We start from the raw sequence: 20219 nt of genomic DNA, 5'->3' as shown, positions 1-20219 counted from the left end.
GTTTCCTGCAGGACCGGTGCAGGCTCTAGCATTGGCCACCTTGAGGAGTTCAGGAGGAGGACAGGATGGAGCAGAGCCCAAGGGCTCAAGGTCGTGCTTATCGGCTTGCGGCAGAGGGAGACGGAGCAGTGCCGGAGGCAGCTGCGGGTATAATGCTCTCTTGATGTCTTGAGTAGCTTGCGTTGATTGTGGCGTATTGTTTGTGCTGGTGTCTGGTGTGGATTTCGATGCGGTATTCGTTGTTTCGCGGGTTTGGCATGGTTATGGATTGGTGCTTCAGGTTTTCGCTTGGCATTCGTTGTTCCCTGATGGTTTAGTATGATTATAGTTTGGTGTTTTGGTACCGGTAGCCTTGTGCGGTTTTCGATGCGATATTCAACCTTTGGCAGGTTGTGGGTTTGGTTATGGGTTATTGCTTGGGAATTCCGTTGGTCATCGTTCGTGGGGGGTTGATAGTGGAGATGCGGCACTGGGTTGAATGACGGGTAGCATCTGCAGTTGTGGAGTGGATAATTGAAAGATCAGATTCTTTTGAGCGGATTGATCAGGGAGGAGATGTGTTTTGCTGAGGGTTGCTTATGCTTGTGGGAAGCAGTCAGTGGGTAAATGTTCTCTTTGTGCAGGATGGTTCTGAAAGGTCGTTAGTGACGATCGGTGGCAGTTAGTCAGTGCTTTAGTGGGGGAGAATTGTAAAATTCTCCGGGAGATCGATGAGTATGTAAGGGTGCTTAGCTGTTGGGATTCAGCAGTGTTTGTCAGCGCAAAGTATAGGCCGACGAGAGCGAGTGTTGGGTATGCGGGGCGAGATACAGACCTAGGGCATTTGATTGTGGAGGCCTGAGAGGAGGTCGGGATCAAGCTTGAGTAAGTAATCGGAATTTTGCGATCAGAGTATTGGTACGTTTGAGGTACGTGATGGGTTGTACTGCATTACTCCCACGGGATTATGTTGTGCATGTTTCTAGAGCTGGAACCGGAAGGTTCCCAGAGTTAGAACCCGAGGGTTCGCAGAGTTTGGGTGTACGGACCCACAGAGATATAGCCTCGAGTGGCTAGTATGTGTTATGAGAGTCGGTCCAGTCATACTGGAGACTCTGTTGGTATTGCTGGATTAGCTCGAGATTTGCGGATCGCGTATGTTGCAGTGTGATTGCATTGGAAGGTCTGGCCCCGGGTTATTGATCTTGTTTAGCTGAGGCAGTGATTTTGATGAGTGGAGAGAGTGCATGGGATTGAGAGCCCCTGCAATGAGAACCAGAGTATGTGAATAGCAGTTACGCAAAAAGGGTGGTGTCGCTTGGGGCGAGCACCGTGGCACCGGTTGGAGTGGCATTATGTTCAAGAGAGTTCCGTGGAAAAGGAAAAGAGGAGGGTATGTAACTCCGAAGGGGGTGCAAGTTCACGAAAGTGAAAGCTGCAGAGCAGAGTTATGGTTAGAGTATTTCGAGTATGGTTTTGAGCATCGTGTTCGCGGCAGTGGAGTAGGAACCCATCCGGTTGGGATGTCTGTTGAGGCTCAGAAGGGATGCATGGAGAGAGAAAATTTTAAATTTTCAGTGTGAATCTGATCAGAGTGTAGGGTGGATGTGGTGGTTCATCTTGGGAGATGTTCGAGGATATCATCAGTGTATCGGGTCTTTCCACCTGCGGGTGTTGGGACTAGTTCAGTATGTGTATGTGATGGCAAGAGGGAACTTGTGAGAGTTGATCTGAGAGGGAGAACGGATCTCTCAGTCGGTCCGGAATGGGCAAAGTGGGCTTTGGATCGGGGATCCGGTGGTTCAGGGTTTCCTAACCCTTATGGGTTGAGTGATCGTTGAGATTTGGAGCAGAGTGCATCGTGGGTAATTTCCGATTACAGAGAGTGATGAGCAGTTCAGAGTTCGTACTTTAGTTGACAAAGCAGACTCAGCAGGTTAAAGAGAGTTAGTGATCGTCTAGAGTTAACAGGAAAGTTATGCAGGCAGACGCCGTTACGAGCATGTGATTCAGGTCAGCGACTTCGTATTTCTGATGGGGTGCTTCGATTTAGGAAGAGGGGTAAATGGGGGGCCTCGGTATGTTGGGTCTTTTCGTGAAGGTGCGAAGGTAGGAAGGGTGGCCTATCGTTTGGAGCTGTCAACGGAATTGGGACGGATCCATGACACTGGTATGTGTCGCAGTTGAAGAGGTGTATAGCGGATGAGTCAGCAGTGGTTCTACTAGAGAACGATTAGGTGGATGCGAGCCTGTGTTACGTCGAGAGGCCAGTGGCCGTCGGAGATCGGAAGATCAAGGTTCTGAGGAACAAGGAGGTACCTCTGGTATTGGTTCAGTAGCGACCTCGGAAGATATCGGAAGTGCTAAGGGAAGCCGAAACGTGTGATGCGGGAGCAGCATCCAGAACTATTTTCAGAGTGAGACTTCGAGGGCGAAGTCTAATTCTAGTGGGGGAGAATTGTAACAGCCCAAAATCTCAAGTATTGCTAAATAGCATTTTGGGGTGTTTTAAAGGGGAGACTCGGCGAGTTGGAGCCAGACTCGCCGAGTAGGGTCGCAGATTTGGTCGCGGGTTCGCGACTGGACTCGACGAGTCCAGGTATGGACTCGACGAGTCCAGGTATGGACTCGGCGAGTCGACGCTGTTCAGCGGAAACCCTAGCCGTTTCGTATTGGGAAGTATAAAAGGGATCTTATGCCTCCATTGTTCGCCTTTTGGCCGACTGAGAAGGGCCCTAAATCGGTTGTGGGCATCCAGAACAAGGATTGAAGATCATTGGTGATTTAAGGAAGTTATTGTCCAAGAAGGAGAAGGTTTTGGCTAATGGGACAGCAAGGGAATCACGTTTTGAGGCTTGGGGACACTGAGAGTGCATGATTCAGGTAACCTTTCAGATTATTTTCTGTTATGTGAATGTGTGCATGGATTTAGGGTTTGTGAAACCCATTTGGAGATTAGATGGATTGTTGTGTTGTTATCCAACGTTTATAACCCTGTATTAGTACCCCTTAGAGGTCCAGAAGGTCCTATGTTTGTATATTCGGGAAAATATGCATCTCAGGAAGCAGTTTGATCGACTGCATGGCGTGGACTCGCCGAGTCGGATGATCAGACTCGGCGAGTAGCTTGAAGATTCACTAGAACTCGCCGAGTTGTTCTTCAGACTCGGCGAGTAGCTTGAAGATCTACTGGAACTCGTCGAGTCGTTCTTCAGACTCGGCGAGTGGTGTCAGGATGTCTATACTCGTCGAGTTACCCTTTGCACTCGACGAGTCCGGTCAAGATTGACCGTTGACCTGTATATATCTTAGAGGGGTCAGTTGTCTTGTTTGATAAGATCATTAACTAAGGCTGTGGTATTATAGGGAACCTGCGGACTAGCGGATTGTGTGCGAGTAGCTCGAAGAGGTTATAGCCTGCGTACTACGAGGTGAGTCTTCTCACTATACTTCACCCGGAAGGGTTGACTGTTAGACCGGAAGGTCGTGTGTGTTATATTCATGCTATGTCTAGAGAGGTAGATGCTTTATATGTGATGTGTGCTTATATGTGATGTATGCTTATACGGGCTGGAAGGCGAGACTTTATGTGATAGAAAGAACGGTATGTTGTATGATTTATGTGTTATGAGTATTATGTTACATGTGTTATGTTTTATACTATCATGGGCCGGAAGGCAAAATGCTATGGGCCGGAAGGCAATCTATTACGGGCCGGAAGGCGATATATATTGTGGACCGAAAGGTCCGGGCCGGAAGGCAATGTTATGTGGACCGAAAGGTCCGGGCCGGAAGGCAATGTTATGTGGACCGAAAGGTCCGGGCCGGAAGGCAATGTTATGTGGACCGAAAGGTCCGGGCCGGAAGGCGTATGTGCGTAAGGTATATTGGGGAACTCACTAAGCTTCGTGCTTACGTTGTTTATGTTATGTTGTTTCAGGTTCTTACAGTAACGCGGGATGGCAACGGTTCGATTGTACACACCGAAGAAAGAGTTGTGTTTTGGAGGATCCTGGTCTTCTATTATAATGAAAATGAAACTATGTTTTGTAATTCGAATGTGAATAAGATTTTAAACAAGTGTTTTTAATATTAAATTGATTATTTAAAAGAAAAATTTTGTTTTTGGAAATCATGGTGTTACAGCTCGAGTGTAAAGGACAGGTACGTAGATCATAGCTAGTCGTAAATACTACTTTCCTATTCGAAAAGTAAAGAGTAATCTTAGAGATTGGAGACACGTCCTTGTAACACTTCCATGGCGCGAGATAATGGAGGACTAACCCTGTAACCAGAATCTCCGAACGTAGGAGAGCGTGGCTTGAGTGTATAGATCTATACGGGACTGACAATCCCACACCTGGCTGCTAGCTACAGCCGAACCGAAAGGTTCAAGGGTGACGAAAGTCATAAAAAGGATACTGGCCATGGTCCGAGTCATATCCAGTCTGAGTATGGTTAAGGACTTGCAATCAGAATCATTAACACTTTACGAGTAATTATTAGTTTTATGTACGTAGTAAAACAAATGTACGTTCAAGGATGACAGGCACACACTTACACACAAATTCAGGGAAACATGGGGTTTTCCTGGGGAGAACACTGAACATAACTAGAATCGGTAAAGATACACACACTCACAGTCAGGAAAACATGGGGTTTTCCTGGGGATAACATTGAACATAATCGGAACTGGTAACAGTTTGTACAAACAGAATCAGTAACAGCTCACACACACATATGTAGGAAAATATAGGATTTTCCTGAGTAACAGTAGTACGTAACTAGAAAAGTGTAACAAGTTAAACAATTGATCTACAATTCACAAGAACAATCATGTTTTCATCATACATCGTTTACTTTACTTTCGGATTTGGAAACTAACTTTACATAAGAAAATATGGGATTTTCTTGGATAACCACTTTTTCAGGAAAACAAAGGAACTCGTACATTTTCAGAAAAACTAACCGCTTATGAACTCACCAGCTTTATGCTGATTTTCAAACCGCTTGTATTCTCAGGTCCGTGTTAAACAGGTACCCGAAGATCCTTTTGTGCGAAGAAGGAGTTCTCGGAAGACTCGTTTCGTGTTGTTCATATATACTATGTATCACATGTATAACTTTTGCTTTTGAAACAAATGTAAAACTTTCATATATGTAATGTAATGGTTGTTTACTTTACTTACTATGTACATTGGATTTGATACTCAACGTGGAGTCAACCCTGGAAATGTTTCCGCCTTCGGTTTTCGGGGTGTGACAATATAGCTGACTGAAACTTGGGGCCAAAGCTAGGGTTTTTGGGATAAGGCCTAGATTAATTAGTATAATGATAAAATTGCCTTATCTCTTATCCAATCACCCTTAGACGAAAAATCTAGATGATCTCTAGCCAATTTTCGTCCACCCCATCCCATGGGGTTCTAGAGCCTTCCTGCTTCAACTTTCAGTACATAACCAAACAGTCCATGTACTTTTAATTAATTCAATTAATCCTAAAATTAATTCTATATAATTTTTGATTAATTATTAATTAAATAATATAATTTCTAATTAATATATTATTCTCATAATATATTAATAAATCCATTTTGATTTCTGATCAATTTATTAATCATATAATAAATTAATAAATCAGTCTAAAAGTCATCCTATCCAATTACTAGGTTTGAGGGCAACCCAAAATGACTTTGCTAATAATTCAAGTATATATACTAATTCAGTTATCGGATTAGACACCTAATCGAACAATAAGATGACTAGCATTCCCCTCATTTCATACTCATCGTATTTTGCAAGAAAGTGGAGCTCTAATGGGGATTTCTTAAATTCTTCATGTTTAGGGTTTGATTCAAGTGGTGGATTGAGCAACCAAGCAAGGAAAGGGAAGAATCAAGAACTTCAATTTATAACCCTTCCTCTGTAGTCTTGAAATTCGAAATTTGAAGAAGGTGAAATCTCAATGTTGAGTTTTGTGAGATTTAATGATTTGGGTTTTGGTTTCTAACCTCCCTTAAGTTGTTTTGAACATCCCAATCTCAATCCAGTCATCCTATTGATGGATTTTAGGATTTGGGTGAAAACCCTCACAAACCCTAGAAATTCTCAAAGATATTTAACTATACTTAGAGTAAATTAAAATACGGAGACGATAGTATTCGCAAAATTCACACAATTAAGTTTGGTCGAACCCATTAATAATGTGCTTCTTTTGAGCAAAGTATGAATGGTTACAATTTAGCTATAATACTTTATTATTATAGAAATGAGATTTTGATTTGGATTTAGTATTTAGATATTGGAACATTGTAACAACATCTATTACATAATGTTTTGATATATTGGAATATGATTATCACATCAATAGTTGTTGTGTTATACATTAACATGTTTAATCCATGAATAATCTTATTATTCTAAAATTTCATAGTTGGTTATAAATGTGGGAGAAATTATGAAGTAAGACTAATATGAATTGGATTGGTTGAATCTCACTAGATGAGAGTAGGCAAGTGATTGTAACCAAGTTTCATAGGTACTTGTCAGAGAACTAGTACTGAACGGACCCATATCAAGATCAACTCATAGATCGTTGTGATGAGAGATACTTGATATACATTTTCTATCTTTGTATCCTTAACACCTGAGATACATAGTGAGAATTAAGTTTAGGAGTGTTGTGCTTTGATATGGTCAAATGTCGATCCTTAGCCGGACAGTTATAAAACCCATCTTCAGGTCTGGTGTGAAGTATGCAAGAGGCTTATGTAGTCAATATGTGATTTGTTCCTTTTATGTGCTGAGAGTTAGACATCTAATGTGCGTTACCCAAAGTTGAACTCCAAATGAGATTGATGCGATCCAAGTCTCATGTTTAACAGGATGTCTGTAACAAATGGATAACTGATAAACTTACCTTAATATATCAATTAAAGCTTGGAGCCTTTTGGGAATTGGATGTTGATAGAACGACATTAAGCCATATATTACTGGGGGCAGTGAAATGTTGCTAGACGTTCCCCATTGTCAATATCAATCTATGATGAGTCTTGTGCAAATGGGACATTGAAAAATCTATATGCCTAAGAGTCATTATAGAATGATATTGCTAGATAATATATGATCCTAAAGGGTCACAATAAAAACAACAAATATATTATTTATAAAAATTTAATCATTGATAAATAAATATGATTCTTGTAATTAATTGAAAATTATTTATTTTATGGAAATATTAATTTTCAATGTTAAGTATCAAAATATGTCATAAGGTATGATTTATTATGTCAAGTACATTTGTTTTGTGTAACACCCGAGATCAGAAAGGTCAAGAAAAGAAAGGAAAAACCCTAAGTTGAAGAGGGTTGACTCGTCGAGTCCAGGGAGGAACTCGGCGAGTTGGAAGAACAACTCGACGAGTTGGTTGAAGATTACCTTGGACTCGGTGAGTCTATTAGTGGACTCGGCGAGTTAGGTCGCGAAATCCCAAACCCTTCGAGTTGAGACTCGAATCAGTGAGTCGGGTGGTGACTCAGCGAGTTGGTCAGGACAGGGCTTGGAACTAGTTGGACTCGGCGAGTCATAGACTGACTCGGCAAGTCGAGTCGCGAATAGAAAGACCCTGAGCATATGAACTGGACGAGTCATTAGGAGGACTCGGCAAGTAGGGTTGACCTGGAAGGTTGACTTTGACCAGGATTTTGACCTTGACCAGAGTTGACCTAGTTGACCTTTGGAGGTCAGTTGGTCTAAGTGTTATATGGATATTGATAGCTCGGAGATCTAGAGGAACAGCGGTTCAGGAGATTGTCGAGTAGCAGCCAGAGGTTTATCAGCAGAGCTCAGCAGTTCAGGTGAGTTTCCTTCCAGTAGGAACGGGTCTAAGGCCACAATGTCGACCCGTTCAGTTAGCTGTAGTTTCAGGACTTCGGTCCAATGCAGTAGTTAATATGTTTGACGCCTCCGTGGCTCAGACAGGATTTATGTGTTTATGCTAATTGATATGTTATGTTATGCTGTGTTCAGTCATTCAGCTTCGGACTTCGGTCCGATGTAGGGGACAAGGTCCCAGTCAGTCAGCTTCGGACTTCGGTCCGATGTAGGGGACAAGGTCCCAGTCAGTCAGCTTCGGGCTTCAGTCCGATGTAGGGGACAAGGTCCCAGTCAGTCAGCTTCGGACTTCGGTTCGATGGAGGGGGCAAGGCCCCAGTTAGTCCGGACCTCGGTCCGATGCAGTGGGCAAGGCCCAGTATGTGCTTTATATGTATTGTATGGTATGTGGTAGTTTGAGGGAGCTCACTAAGCTTCGTGCTTATGGTTTTTAGTTTTGGATTCAGGTACTCGGTTTTCAAAAGAAGAGCTCGGGAAGATTGCAGTGCACACACCATAGCCAGCTAGCCTGGGAACGTTTGACTCTGATGATGATGTTATGTTTTGATTTGATACTCGAGAAATTATGTTATGACTTATGAAACGGTTTTTATAAATATGAATTTAGTAATGTTTTAAAAGAAATTTTTAGTCGTGATTTTGGGTCGTTACAAGTTGGTATCAGAGCCTTGGTTTGAGGGATTCGGGCGCACTCCCGAGTGTGCCTGAACTCAAACTAAGGAAGTGGTATAGAGTTTTCAAAAGAAAAATCATAGTTACAAAAGAATTTTGAGAAAAGAAAACAATTTTAGAAAAGTGTAAAGAAAAGAGTTTTAGAAAAAGCAAAAAGAGTTTTGAAAAGAGAAAAGGGTGTGGTGCATGCAATCAGCCGAGCTCAAGTAAGTACTCCCAATTTACCCATACAAGTTATGTTACGATTATCAGTATCAGTTTTAGTTTCAGTTTCAGTTCCAGCTTCAGTAGAACAGCATGCTAGAATAGGACTAAGGATCTAGGATGATGCCTTATGTGCCTGCTTTATGTGTTCAACTTGATAAGGATTTCATGCTAGTAATGAGTAGACAGTAGCAGGATAGCCTGTGTAGGTTATGCCTGATAGTATGAGCTTAGCATTGTATGCTAGTGCAGTTTTTCGTTATGAGAATAGTTTTGCCTGAGTATGTTTCCTTTATCTGAATGCTGCTTGCTTTGTGCTTTGAGGGACTCTGAGTGATGGGAGTTAGCCATTAGGTGAATACGTCACACCACATGTTATTAGGGTTGAATAATCTCAGAGTGCTGGATTTGGCCCTATTGCGCAGCTCTTGTTTGAGTCCAACCGTTGTAGGGACGAGTCTTTTACTTGAAAGATTATCTGAGCCTCGTCACATGTGATGGTATTCAGGTGGTGGCTAATTGGCATTACAAGGAGGCCTTCAGCAGCTGAGGACTGTTTGGGTGGAGTCAGAGGTTCCCTAGGGAAAGCCTAGGATGAGAGTATTAGAGATCAGTATTAGTAGAAGTGATTTGGTGGAGTTGAGGTAACTCTTGAGGAAAGTACGGATAGATGTGGAAGGTAGTAGGGGCCCATACTACTGAAAGCAGAGGATCCGTACTCGATTCAAGAGGGACCAAGACGAAACCAGGGAATGTGAAGTGAGTGAGAAATCCCTCAGCAGTAGTGTGTAAATTGATCAGGAATTGTTATATTTTCAGCATGGTGACACTGCGCGAGCTACCAGGTAGCAGTTCAGGCGTCGAGGAGGGATCTGGCTCGGGCTTTAGAGCCGGGCAGCTTGATGATCAGATGAGGGATTTCATTTCCGCAGAGATCACGCGCAACATCATAGATCAGACTCCAGTGATTTTCGGTTCGGTTAGAGAAGCCATTGTGGAGCTCATGGACCGTCATCTTGAGGCCTTCAAGGCCGGGATAGTTTCATGACAGATTGGGGTTCGTCTAGGTCCTGAATCTTATGGAGTTCAGGGATCCATCAAGGAGGGAGATCCCATTTCTAGTTTCTGCCATCAAGGGACAGGAGTGAGTGGGGCATCCTGTCTCCAAGAGAGACCTCTGTATGATTGGTTAGTTGAGGAAGTTTCGCGATCCATTCGCGAGGATCTGCCCGACATGGTCGTGAGGATCACTGATAGATTGATCGAGAGGCTCCAGGATCAGACAGCTGTTGTTCAGTCAACGGGCAGGGAGTCGGAAAGCAAGAGGAAAACGGATGAGACTCAGGTAGCCCCAGGTTCGGGTAAGAGGCCCAAGGGTTTGGATTTGAGAACGAGGAACTATCAGAACCGCAGTCGGTGCAGGAAGTGCGGAAGGACGCACATGGGTGTATGCAGGCGTAGAAGTGGTGGCGATTCTGGATGTTTCAAGTGCGGCCAGATTGGTCATTTTAGCAGAGACTGTGTTGTTACCTTTACCCAGGGACTTGACTCGATATGTTTCCATTGCGGTCAGAGAGGCCACAAGAAGGCCCACTGTCCGAGTTTGTATACAGCCGGGCAGGTGCCAGCTCCTGCCCCTAGGACTTCGAGAGACCGACGGACGTCAGGGTCGGGCAAGGGCGCCTACGTCTCGGAGCCGAGTTTCCGGTAGATTTCAGCAGGGATTTGAGCAGCATTGAGTGATGGAGGTATGTATCTTTGCTTTTCTGTCATCTATTATTGTGATATTATTGTTATGTTGCTGCATTGTTATCAGTAAGCTGGAGTGTTGAGGTATTATAATACCTGCTTGTGGTCGAGTTTTATGCCATCTGCATACCTTGGAATTCGATTGGTGAATTGGAGGTCGTTCCCTCTAGATCAGGTTACTTCGGATACAGTAACTGTACCATGTATGTGTAAGATGCAGTAGTGCTTTACTACTTGCGGAGGGCGTTAGTCGAGTAATGATCAGTTATATTTTCAGTTGTGATAGTTCAGAGTTTTTAGTGGAGTAGCTAGCGGTCAGTAAGAAAGTGGGTTGGGGAGGTGCACCCCAAACGCAGATTCTCGGGATGTAGTCCCTAAAGCAATTACAGTTAAGGATCGAAGGGTGCTCAGTCAGATAGCAGAAAGGGTGCGGATCTGGTAGGAGTTAGTTGGAGCGCTGGCAAGGATAAGAGCCACGAAGACTCAGAATGAGTGCGCGTCCTCTGAGAGGAAATGATAGTAGCACAGTGATCGATGGATCGAGAGGTCCAGAACTGGAAGTTCGAGGACCTTCACAGCAGTTAGTTCATGTAATCGAGATGGTTAGAAGCTGGTTGGGAATCCAGGATTGGAGGACCACTTGTAGGGCTCAAGTGAGTCGGAATGAGGATTCTGAGAGCGGTTAGCAAGAGATGTTTTCGTATTAGTAGCCAGTGTCAAAGCCAGCATGCATGATTGTGTAGATTCAGGAGTTGGGAATTTGGAAACTTCCCAACAATAGCTTCTTATATCTGGATTAGTAGACGGTTGGTTTGGGAACCAAGACGAAGAGTTCCTCGACGAAGCGCTAAGCATATCAAGGATATAAGATGTCGAAAATGATGCAGTATTCAAAGGTTGAGGGCTGTTTTTGAGAAATCAGGATGAGGAATCACTAGCGGGACTAGGGATAGTTAGGATGTCCTCGGGATAGTAGTAGTAGTGTTGTAAGTCTGCGGGGGTAGCCGTAGCATTCGCTAGCAGTCAGTAGTAGTAGTGTTGTAAGTCTGCGGGGGTAGCCGTAGCATTCGCTAGCAGTCAGTAGTAGTAGTGTTGTAAGTCTGCGGGGGTAGCCGTAGCATTCACTAGCAGTCAGTAGTAGTAGTGTTGTAAGTCTGCGGGGGTAGCCGTAGCATTCACTAGCAGTCAGATAGTAGTAGTGTTGTAAGTCTGCGGGGGTAGCCGTAGCATTCACTAGCAGTCAGATAGTAGTAGTGTTGTAAGTCTGCGGGGGTAGCCGTAGCATTCACTAGCAGTCAGATAGTAGTAGTGTTGTAAGTCTGCGGGGGTAGCCGTAGCATTCACTAGCAGTCAGATAGTAGTAGTGTTGTAAGTATGCGGGGGTAGCCGTAGCATTCACTAGCAGTCAGATAGTAGTAGTAGTGTTGTAAGTCTGCGGGGGTAGCCGTAGCATTCACTAGATGTCAGATAGTAGTAGTGGTGTTGTAAGTCTGCGGGGGTAGCCGTAGCATTCACTAGCAGCCGGATAGTATTAGAAAGTTGTAAGTCCGCGAGCGTAGTCGCAACCTTTATCGGATTGGTAGGCAGCATGAGCGCGTTGTTGGGCGCGGGAAAGCAGTAGTTCACACCCGTTCAGGAGCAGCAGTGAGGATATGGGAATCCATGGGTTAGATTTCGGATTTCCAAGTATTTCAGTTATGGGATCAGAATAGTAGTGGACCGATGGGGTTCGTGCATGTTAAGGGCTACCTTCAGATTGGGAGCCGTCGTGTTGTTAGTCGCGGAATTGATGATGTCAGGATGTGACGTATGGACCCGATCGGTTGGATCGGAAGGTTGCTTGAGCCTCAGTGACAGGATAACTAGTGGAAACTAGTTCCAGAGAGAGATTTCGAACAGAAGTCGTGGGAGCGACTAAGTAAGGAGTCCTTTGACTCCACGGTTGAGTTGGAACTCAGTGTTTCAGGCAGCTCAGTGTTTCAGTCAGATCAGTGTTTCAGGCAGCTCAGTGTTTCAGCCAGTTCCGTGTTTCAGGCAGCTTAGTGTTTCAGTCAGATCAGTGTTTCAGGCAGCTCAGCGTTTCAGTTAGTTCAGTGTTTCAGGCAGCTCAATGTTTCAGTCAGTTCAGTGTTTCGGGCCGTTCAACGTTTCAGTCGGTTCAGCGTTTTAGGCAGTTTAGAGTTTCAGGCATGTTTAGTATTGCAGGCAGTTCAGTGTTTGGAAAGTTTCAGAGTTTTGGGCAGTATTAGTATTTGTGTTGGAAGGCAAGTGCTGGCGGTATAGTTGGTTGATTTGGAAATGGCAAGTCCCTCTCAGTAGGATCAGTCGAGCCTTCTGCCAAGTATAAGTGATCTGTAAAGGTAGCTAGGCAGGTAGCTTTTCTTTCAGGATGGAAGGCTCGAGTAACCAGGAGTTGAGTAATCAGATGGGATATAAGCAAGCTGGTTCCAGCAGTTTCGTTTTAGTAGTGACCGGCACTGTGAGTGGCTGGAGTGATGGACAATAGGGTGTTAGTTTTCCCAGATAGAAAGTTGGAGGCAATTCGCAGGTCAGTTGGCCATAGCAAACTTCGAGGACGAATTTTAGTTTAAGTGGGGGAGAGTTGTAACACCCGAGATCAGAAAGGTCAAGAAAAGAAAGGAAAAACCCTAAGTTGAAGATGGTTGAATCGTCGAGTCCAGGGAGGAACTCGGCGAGTCGGAGCGGGATCCGGGTGTAAAGCAATTGACCGACTCGACGAGTCGGCAAGTGGACTCGGCGAGTCAGGTCTGGGTTTGGAAACCCTAATTTCGGGACTTGGTATCCTATTTAAGCATCTTATTCTCTTTCCTAGGGCTCAGTTGCGGCCCTATAGTCCAGAACCAGAAACCCTAAGCCTCCATTATTGCTCATTCAAGCTTTCTTGCCATTTTGGGTGGTTTGAAGGAAGAAGGAAGAAGGAACACTTTGGGGATTCAAGAATTGGCAGTAGATCTAGAGTTTGTGAGGTCTTCCAGAGCATTTGAAGGTAATGAGTCGTGACCTTCCCTCTTTTGCATATAGATCAACCTTTATCATGGGATTTGGGGCTTTTAGGACAAGTTCATGAACCATTTCGAGTTAGAAGCCCAGATCTGAAGTTGCTACTTCAGATCTATGTGTAACCTGGCCTAGAGAATTATAAAGCATTAGTCTATGGGTTGATTGTTGAGCCCCTTTTGTCTTAAACCCTAGTTTATGGTGAATGGTGCCTAGATCTCCTTCTCTACACGTAAAGTTTGCAACTTTACGTGGGGAATAGGCTTGGGAAGGGTAGATCTACAGTATGGAGTCCATGCATGACTCAAAAGTCCTCTGCATGTATGGAGATCTGAATAGACTCAGCGAGTCCTTCGAGTGGACTCGGCGAGTAGCTTGAAGATGAGGATGAACTCGACGAGTGGGATGAATAGCTCGTCGAGTCGGATGAAGTTAAGCATGAACTCGGCGAGTTGGAAGAACAACTCGACGAGTTGGTTGAAGATTGCCTTGGACTCGGTGAGTCTATTAGTGGACTCGACGAGTCAGGTCGCGAAATCCCAAACCCTTCGAGTTGAGACTCGAATCAGTGAGTCGGGTGGTGACTCAGCGAGTTGGTCAGGACAGGGCTTGGAATTAGTTGGACTCGGCGAGTCATACACTGACACGACGAGTCGAGTCGCGAATAGAAAGACCCTGAGCATATGAACTCGGCGAGTCATTAGGAGGACTCGGTGAGTAGGGTTGACCTGGAAGGTTGACTTTGACCAGGATTTTGACCTTGACCAGAGTTGACCTAGTTGACCTTTGGAGGTCAGTTGGTCTAAGTGTTATATGGATATTGACAGCTCGGAGAACTAGAGGAACAGCGGTTCAGGAGATTGTCGAGTAGCAGCCAGAGGTTTATAAGCAGAGCTCAGCAGTTCAGGTGAGTTTCCTTACAGTAGGAACAGGTCTAAGGCCACAATGTCGGCCCGTTCAGTTAGCTGTAGTTTCAGGACTTCGGTCCAATGCAGTAGTTAGTATGTTTGACGCCTCCGTGGCTCAGACAGGATTTATGTGTTTATGCTAATTGATATGTTATGCTATGTTGTGTTCAGTCAGTCAGCTTCGGACTTCGGTCCGATGTAGGGGACAAGGTCCCAGTCAGTCAGCTTCGGACTTCGGTCCGATGTAGGGGACAAGGTCCCAGTCAGTCAGCTTCGGACTTCGGTTCGATGGAGGAGGCAAGGCCCCAGTTAGTCCGGACCTCGGTCCGATGCAGTGGGCAAGGCCCAGTATGTGCTTTATATGTATTGTATGGTATGTGGTAGTTTGGGGGAGCTCACTAAGCTTCGTGCTTACGGTTTTCAGTTTTGGTTTCAGGTACTCGGTTTTCAAAAGAGGAGCTCGGGAAGATTGCTGTGCACACACCATAGCCAGCTAGCCTGGGAACGTTTGACTCTGATGATGATGTGATGTTTTGATTTAATACTCGAGAAATTATGTTATAACTTATGAAACGGTTTTTATAAATATGAATTTAGTAATGTTTTAAAAGAAATTTTTAGTCGTGATTTTTGGGTCGTTACATTTTGACCAAAAAAAGTTTTTGTCTTATATGAACTTATATGTTTTATAAGTTATAAAATCTTGAAGAGTTTTTATAGAAAAACTAGCTTCTTCTTTTTATAAAATATTCAAGGATATCATAATGGAAAAAAGAAGACATGCTTGCATTTATTTAATCATAAAATCATGTTCTTAAACTTGTACCCTTTTTGTTGCTAGATGCATGGTGTATTAAAGTATCAAGACTCAATGAGTAAGGACTAGAATTAAGATGATTAAAAGGCTTGTATGTATCTTCTTTGATAAGATAAAAACCATGAAAATTTATGCTTCTCATCTTCATATTCTCTCTAGTTTTATCTCTTAAAGTGTTAAGATCAAAGTAGGAAGAAGTTGATACTTTACTTGAACTCTCCTTTAGAACAATGACTTTGTTTCGTTCTTAAAGGCTAAAGAGTGTTATTATTACAAGAAGAAGACTAACATCTTATCAAGTTGGCTAAATGTTGGTGAATACTTCTGGATAGCTTCTTACTTGGAGCTTAAAGTCATCTTTATCATCTTCCTAATTGCCAAAATGAACCAAAGTCTTTAAAAGTTGTTTCACTTTCTTCTTCTTTGGTTATGTTTAATATTTCTAAGTCTTGCAAAATGATTTTTTGTGGGAATAAAACTAGTTTTATTTTGTTCAAAATTAAACTCTCCCGTTGCCATCTTTATGTTTTTGTAATGGATTTGAATAAAAACTCAACATTTTCATCACTTTATGTTGAAATTGATTAATTCTTTCCCAAACCTAGTATGATCAATATATCCGAAATGACTTAGCATCTTGTAATTCTACACCCAACTCCCACTAATAGTTATGCCAAAGTTTCACGGATGGGTTAAAGATGCAATGTTCTACCACAACATGGCTAGGGAACTTTAGTAGTTCCCATTCACACATCTTTATATCACCTTTATTACTCAATATATGTGACTTTTCATGCATACACCTATGAGCCCTACTTCACCTTTCTCAAACGTGTCTTGATCTTTTTATAATACATTGATATTTAATACTTCACATTTCTCAAAAGTGTCTTGATCATTTTATAATACATTGATATTTAAAGTCGTTTGCTTTATCTATAATACATGTCTTTTAAAAATCTTATAAAAGTAATCACGAATATATTTTCTGATATTATTGATATTAATTTTTCGTTAGAGATATTATTATTGTGATTTAAATAAATTAAAAGGTAAATAAAGATGTTATTTTCGATTATTTGATATGTTTGAAAATTGTTAAATAGTAAAAACAACTTATCAACTTATTATGTTTTGGTACCAAACTAATGCAAATATACATATATTTTTTAAAGCTTAATCTTAACAATGACTAAATCTAACATAATAAATGAAAATCAATTTTATCAAATGTCATGTTCTTATTGAATTTGACACATGTCATTTTCTAATAATTTTTGAATTATTTTTTTTCCACTTCATTTTCTTAAATTTATTTTAGTGAGATTTATATATGTAAAATAGATTATTTTATTAAATTTCATAATAATTGTTCTACAACCTTTCAAATATCTTATATTATTATTCAATTACTTACTTTAGTTATTATATTCTTTTTATTTATTTAAATTATTACTTTAAAAATATGTGATGCTTATAATTTTACACTAAACTTTTTTTTATAAACCCGTGTAATATACGGGTCACACACCTAGTCTATTATAATAAATGAAAATGATTTTGCCATACGTCCTTCTTTCATAAAATTAGCCACATGTCATAATTTGAGATATATTTATTTTCCACTTGTCATTACTTTAATTTTCATTTTCAATATATCATTAATTTAGTTTCCATAAATTAAACCTACCATAATGACTATTAATTTCAAAATTCAAATTTTAAATTTAATTTCAAATAAATTTACAGTTTAAACTTTTATGTTTAACATTTTGTTATAATTAACCCGTTTAGTACACACTAAACACATAATTTTAATTTATTTATTTTTTGCATGTTTTTTTTTTCTCATAATTTTCATTTATTTCAATTTCAAATTCAAATAAAATTTCTGTTTAATCGTTCGTATTTAACATTTTGTTTTAATCAACTCGTATAATATACGAGTCTCATAACTAATTAGTAATAATAAAAAATCTAAAACAGTTTGTAAATTCCAAACCTCCCCTTTTAATAATAATGCAATGTTTTAGAGTTGAATTTAAGTTTTTTACTTATTTAAGGGGCTTTTTTTTGACGTAACTCAGATATGTTTATTTCTTTCTTGTATCCCATTCTTGTTGGGCTCCTGGGCCCAAGTTATTGTTTTTTTTTTTTTTATTTCAGAAGCCTTCGCCACGCCACCGACATTAAAACACTAACGTATTTTTTTAAGAAGCGTATAGAAGGATGTTTGATTGAACTTTTAACATCCAAACTTTTAGAGTTTTTGAATTTTAAGAGACTACGAATAAAGGTTATTAAAATGCGATTTTGATCGTAGAATCGTATGATTCTACAATCCCACACTTGTATTTCGATTCTGATCTTAGGAAATTCGTTTTTAGATAGAATCGTAAAATCGGATCGTTGAATCGTAAAGTCGTGAGCGTTCCAATTCTACCTACACTAGTTTTTTTCTTTTTTTCTTACACTAGCTTTCCTTCTCATTTGATTATAATTAAATGAGTATAATTCTAAAAGTCTAAAAGGAAACAACAAATGAGAAACAAAGATTAGTGTAGTTGAATTGTTGATGTTTTAAAAATGAATTACTCAAAAAAGTTTGAGCATAAAATATAATTTCGTGATCTGTAAGTAATTAAATACACTCATCATTTTATTTATTTATTTTTTTCATTTTAACATGATGATTCAACCATTTAACACAAAAATAACATGAACAAAATAGTCTAATAATTTAGTTTTGATTAAGTGTGATTGTTTGGAAAATGAATAGTATGCACCTAATTGATGTTAGATAATTAACAACAAGAATCTATATTTTTGGCTTTTTTTTATATATCCGAATGAAAACTAATTAAAACTAGCACTAGGAGTCTAGCAGTAGTTCATTGGTAGAATCTTATGATTCTAATTCGATTTTACGATCACGATTTTGCAAACCTGAAAACGATTCTATGTATAATCTCGATTTTGCAAACCTATGAATGTTTAAGTATGAAATTTAAGAGGTTGGAAATGACAATAAGAGGGGAAAAAAGATGGTCGTGTGAAATAGAAAAATATAAAAGAAAAATGTTTGTTAAAAAATTAAGGTATATATTTTTTTTCCAGATACAATTCATTTCTTAAAAATTAAGAGGCTACGGAACAAATAAGAGGCTATCAAATGATTGGAATCTGAAAACTTAAGAGTAGACATTTTAATTAAAAAAATTAAAGGCCTACCAAACAACCTCTAATCAAATTAATTATTAAATTAGAAAATATAGAAATTATTTTTAATGTTTGATAATCCTCGAATCTAACATTGATTTTTATGTTTTGAAAGTCAAGTAATAGAGATTATCATAACTATATTTGAAGTTATGTAATATAACGGATTTCCAATCCAAATCCCGAATTACTAAATTAATACATGTTTTATGTTTATCTACTTTTAATAAACTAATTTTGTAGGTTTTATCAATTGACTTCACTCCCTTTAGTGAGGTGCATAAGTGGAGTAGGGCACACGATGAACATCAACAAAAGAATACTTATCTACAACAAAACTAAAATTAACATAATTACATGGAATTTTGCACGTATCTACTTATCGCTTAAGAAAATTACATGCGAGAATGAATGGTTTATTATTTGTAATGAGACAAATTTGATACAAACCATATTTCATATTCTTTTGGCTTCCATTTTGAAGTTTTTTTTTTTTTTTTTTTTTTTTTTTTTTTTTTTTTTTTTTTTTTTTAGTTTAACTAACAATCTTTTAGAATCTTTTAGGGATGTTTGGTTCGTTAAAATATAATAAAATTAGAACGTTAAAATATAATAAAATTAGAAGGAATTAAAATCCAATTATATCACATTTGAGCATTTGATTCAACTTTTTGAGTTGAAATTAAATTCCTAAATGATTTTTTTCCACTAAATGAATGAAAATGAATTTTTTCGAAGTTTGGATGAAATTAATTCCAATTCATGAGAGAAAGTACAAGATTACCATATTATCATCTCCCACTATCTCTATTAACACTCACCACCACCACCACCATCACCACCGCCGCCACATCTGCAACAGAATATGTTGATTAAACGTCTAGTTGCAAAAATAAACATTTTGCCTTTTAAAGTATGCAAACTACGAAAAAATAATAGTATCTCCTCTTTGAACTAGAGGCTTATATGATCCTTGCCAGCTGATTATATACGTGTCGGAAAGCGATAAATCACGCGAAAAATCCCGTTTGCGGTTGATGTTTTGTGGACACCCACCCTTGCCATAAATTCAACCCTATATAAGGGTTGAGTGGCCTTCATTTCAACCTTTTCACACCCTAGGACTTTCTCTCTCTACTCTCTCTCTCTCTAAAAATCGGGTTTTGATCAAGAATTGCCTCTTTCAAGATTCACAACAGTAAGTAAACCCTCCTAGCTTGTTGTTTAGCTTAGCATACTTACAAATCCATGGTTTAACCTCTCAAAAACCACAAGAACATGAGTTTACGGTTTGGGATCATCCCAAAACCATAAACACCCTAAAAGGGGGTTTTGATGCCCCAAAACTTTTCCAATGCTTGGCTAATGACCTAGAAACTTGCATGAATGATCATAGAACCCCAAAACATGAAATGATAATAGTAAAAATGAGTTTATGGTTGGGGAATATCCCAAAACCGTAAACACCTTCTAAGGGTGTTAAAATGCCGTTAACACCTTCTATGACTTGAATGAGTGGCTAGAACTTTGTATGCTTACCCTAGAAGCACCAAAACATGCAAGAAAGTGGCAAATATGAGTTTACAGCCGTAAACTCATGTGTTTACGACCGTAAACTCACCAAGGAAGCATTCAAAAACCGTAAACTCCAAATAAGGGCCATTTCAAGCCCCAATCACTTCCATAGCCCTTGATTCGAGTCTAGCATAAGTCCTTGAGTAGTTTAAGACCTTTGAGCACCCAAAACCATCATTCCCATG

At 40.3% G+C, this 20219-nt stretch overlaps 1 protein-coding gene across 1 annotated transcript in view; it reads left to right on the top strand.

Annotated features, from left to right (window-relative positions):
• LOC128129006 (uncharacterized) overlaps positions 1 to 18998 on the top strand; it is a 106414-nt gene extending 87416 nt beyond the window's left edge. The window contains exon 2 of the mRNA XM_052767724.1: positions 18994 to 18998. Within this exon, the coding sequence (XP_052623684.1) occupies positions 18994 to 18998 (5 nt within the window). The remainder of the gene's footprint in view (positions 1 to 18993) is intronic.
• Positions 18999 to 20219: the final 1221 nt, after the last annotated feature.

The sequence above is a fragment of the Lactuca sativa genome, chromosome 9 (genome assembly GCF_002870075.4).
Source record: "Lactuca sativa cultivar Salinas chromosome 9, Lsat_Salinas_v11, whole genome shotgun sequence".
Classification (NCBI taxonomy): domain Eukaryota; kingdom Viridiplantae; phylum Streptophyta; class Magnoliopsida; order Asterales; family Asteraceae; genus Lactuca; species Lactuca sativa.
This window is presented reverse-complemented; position numbering and strand designations above follow the sequence as displayed.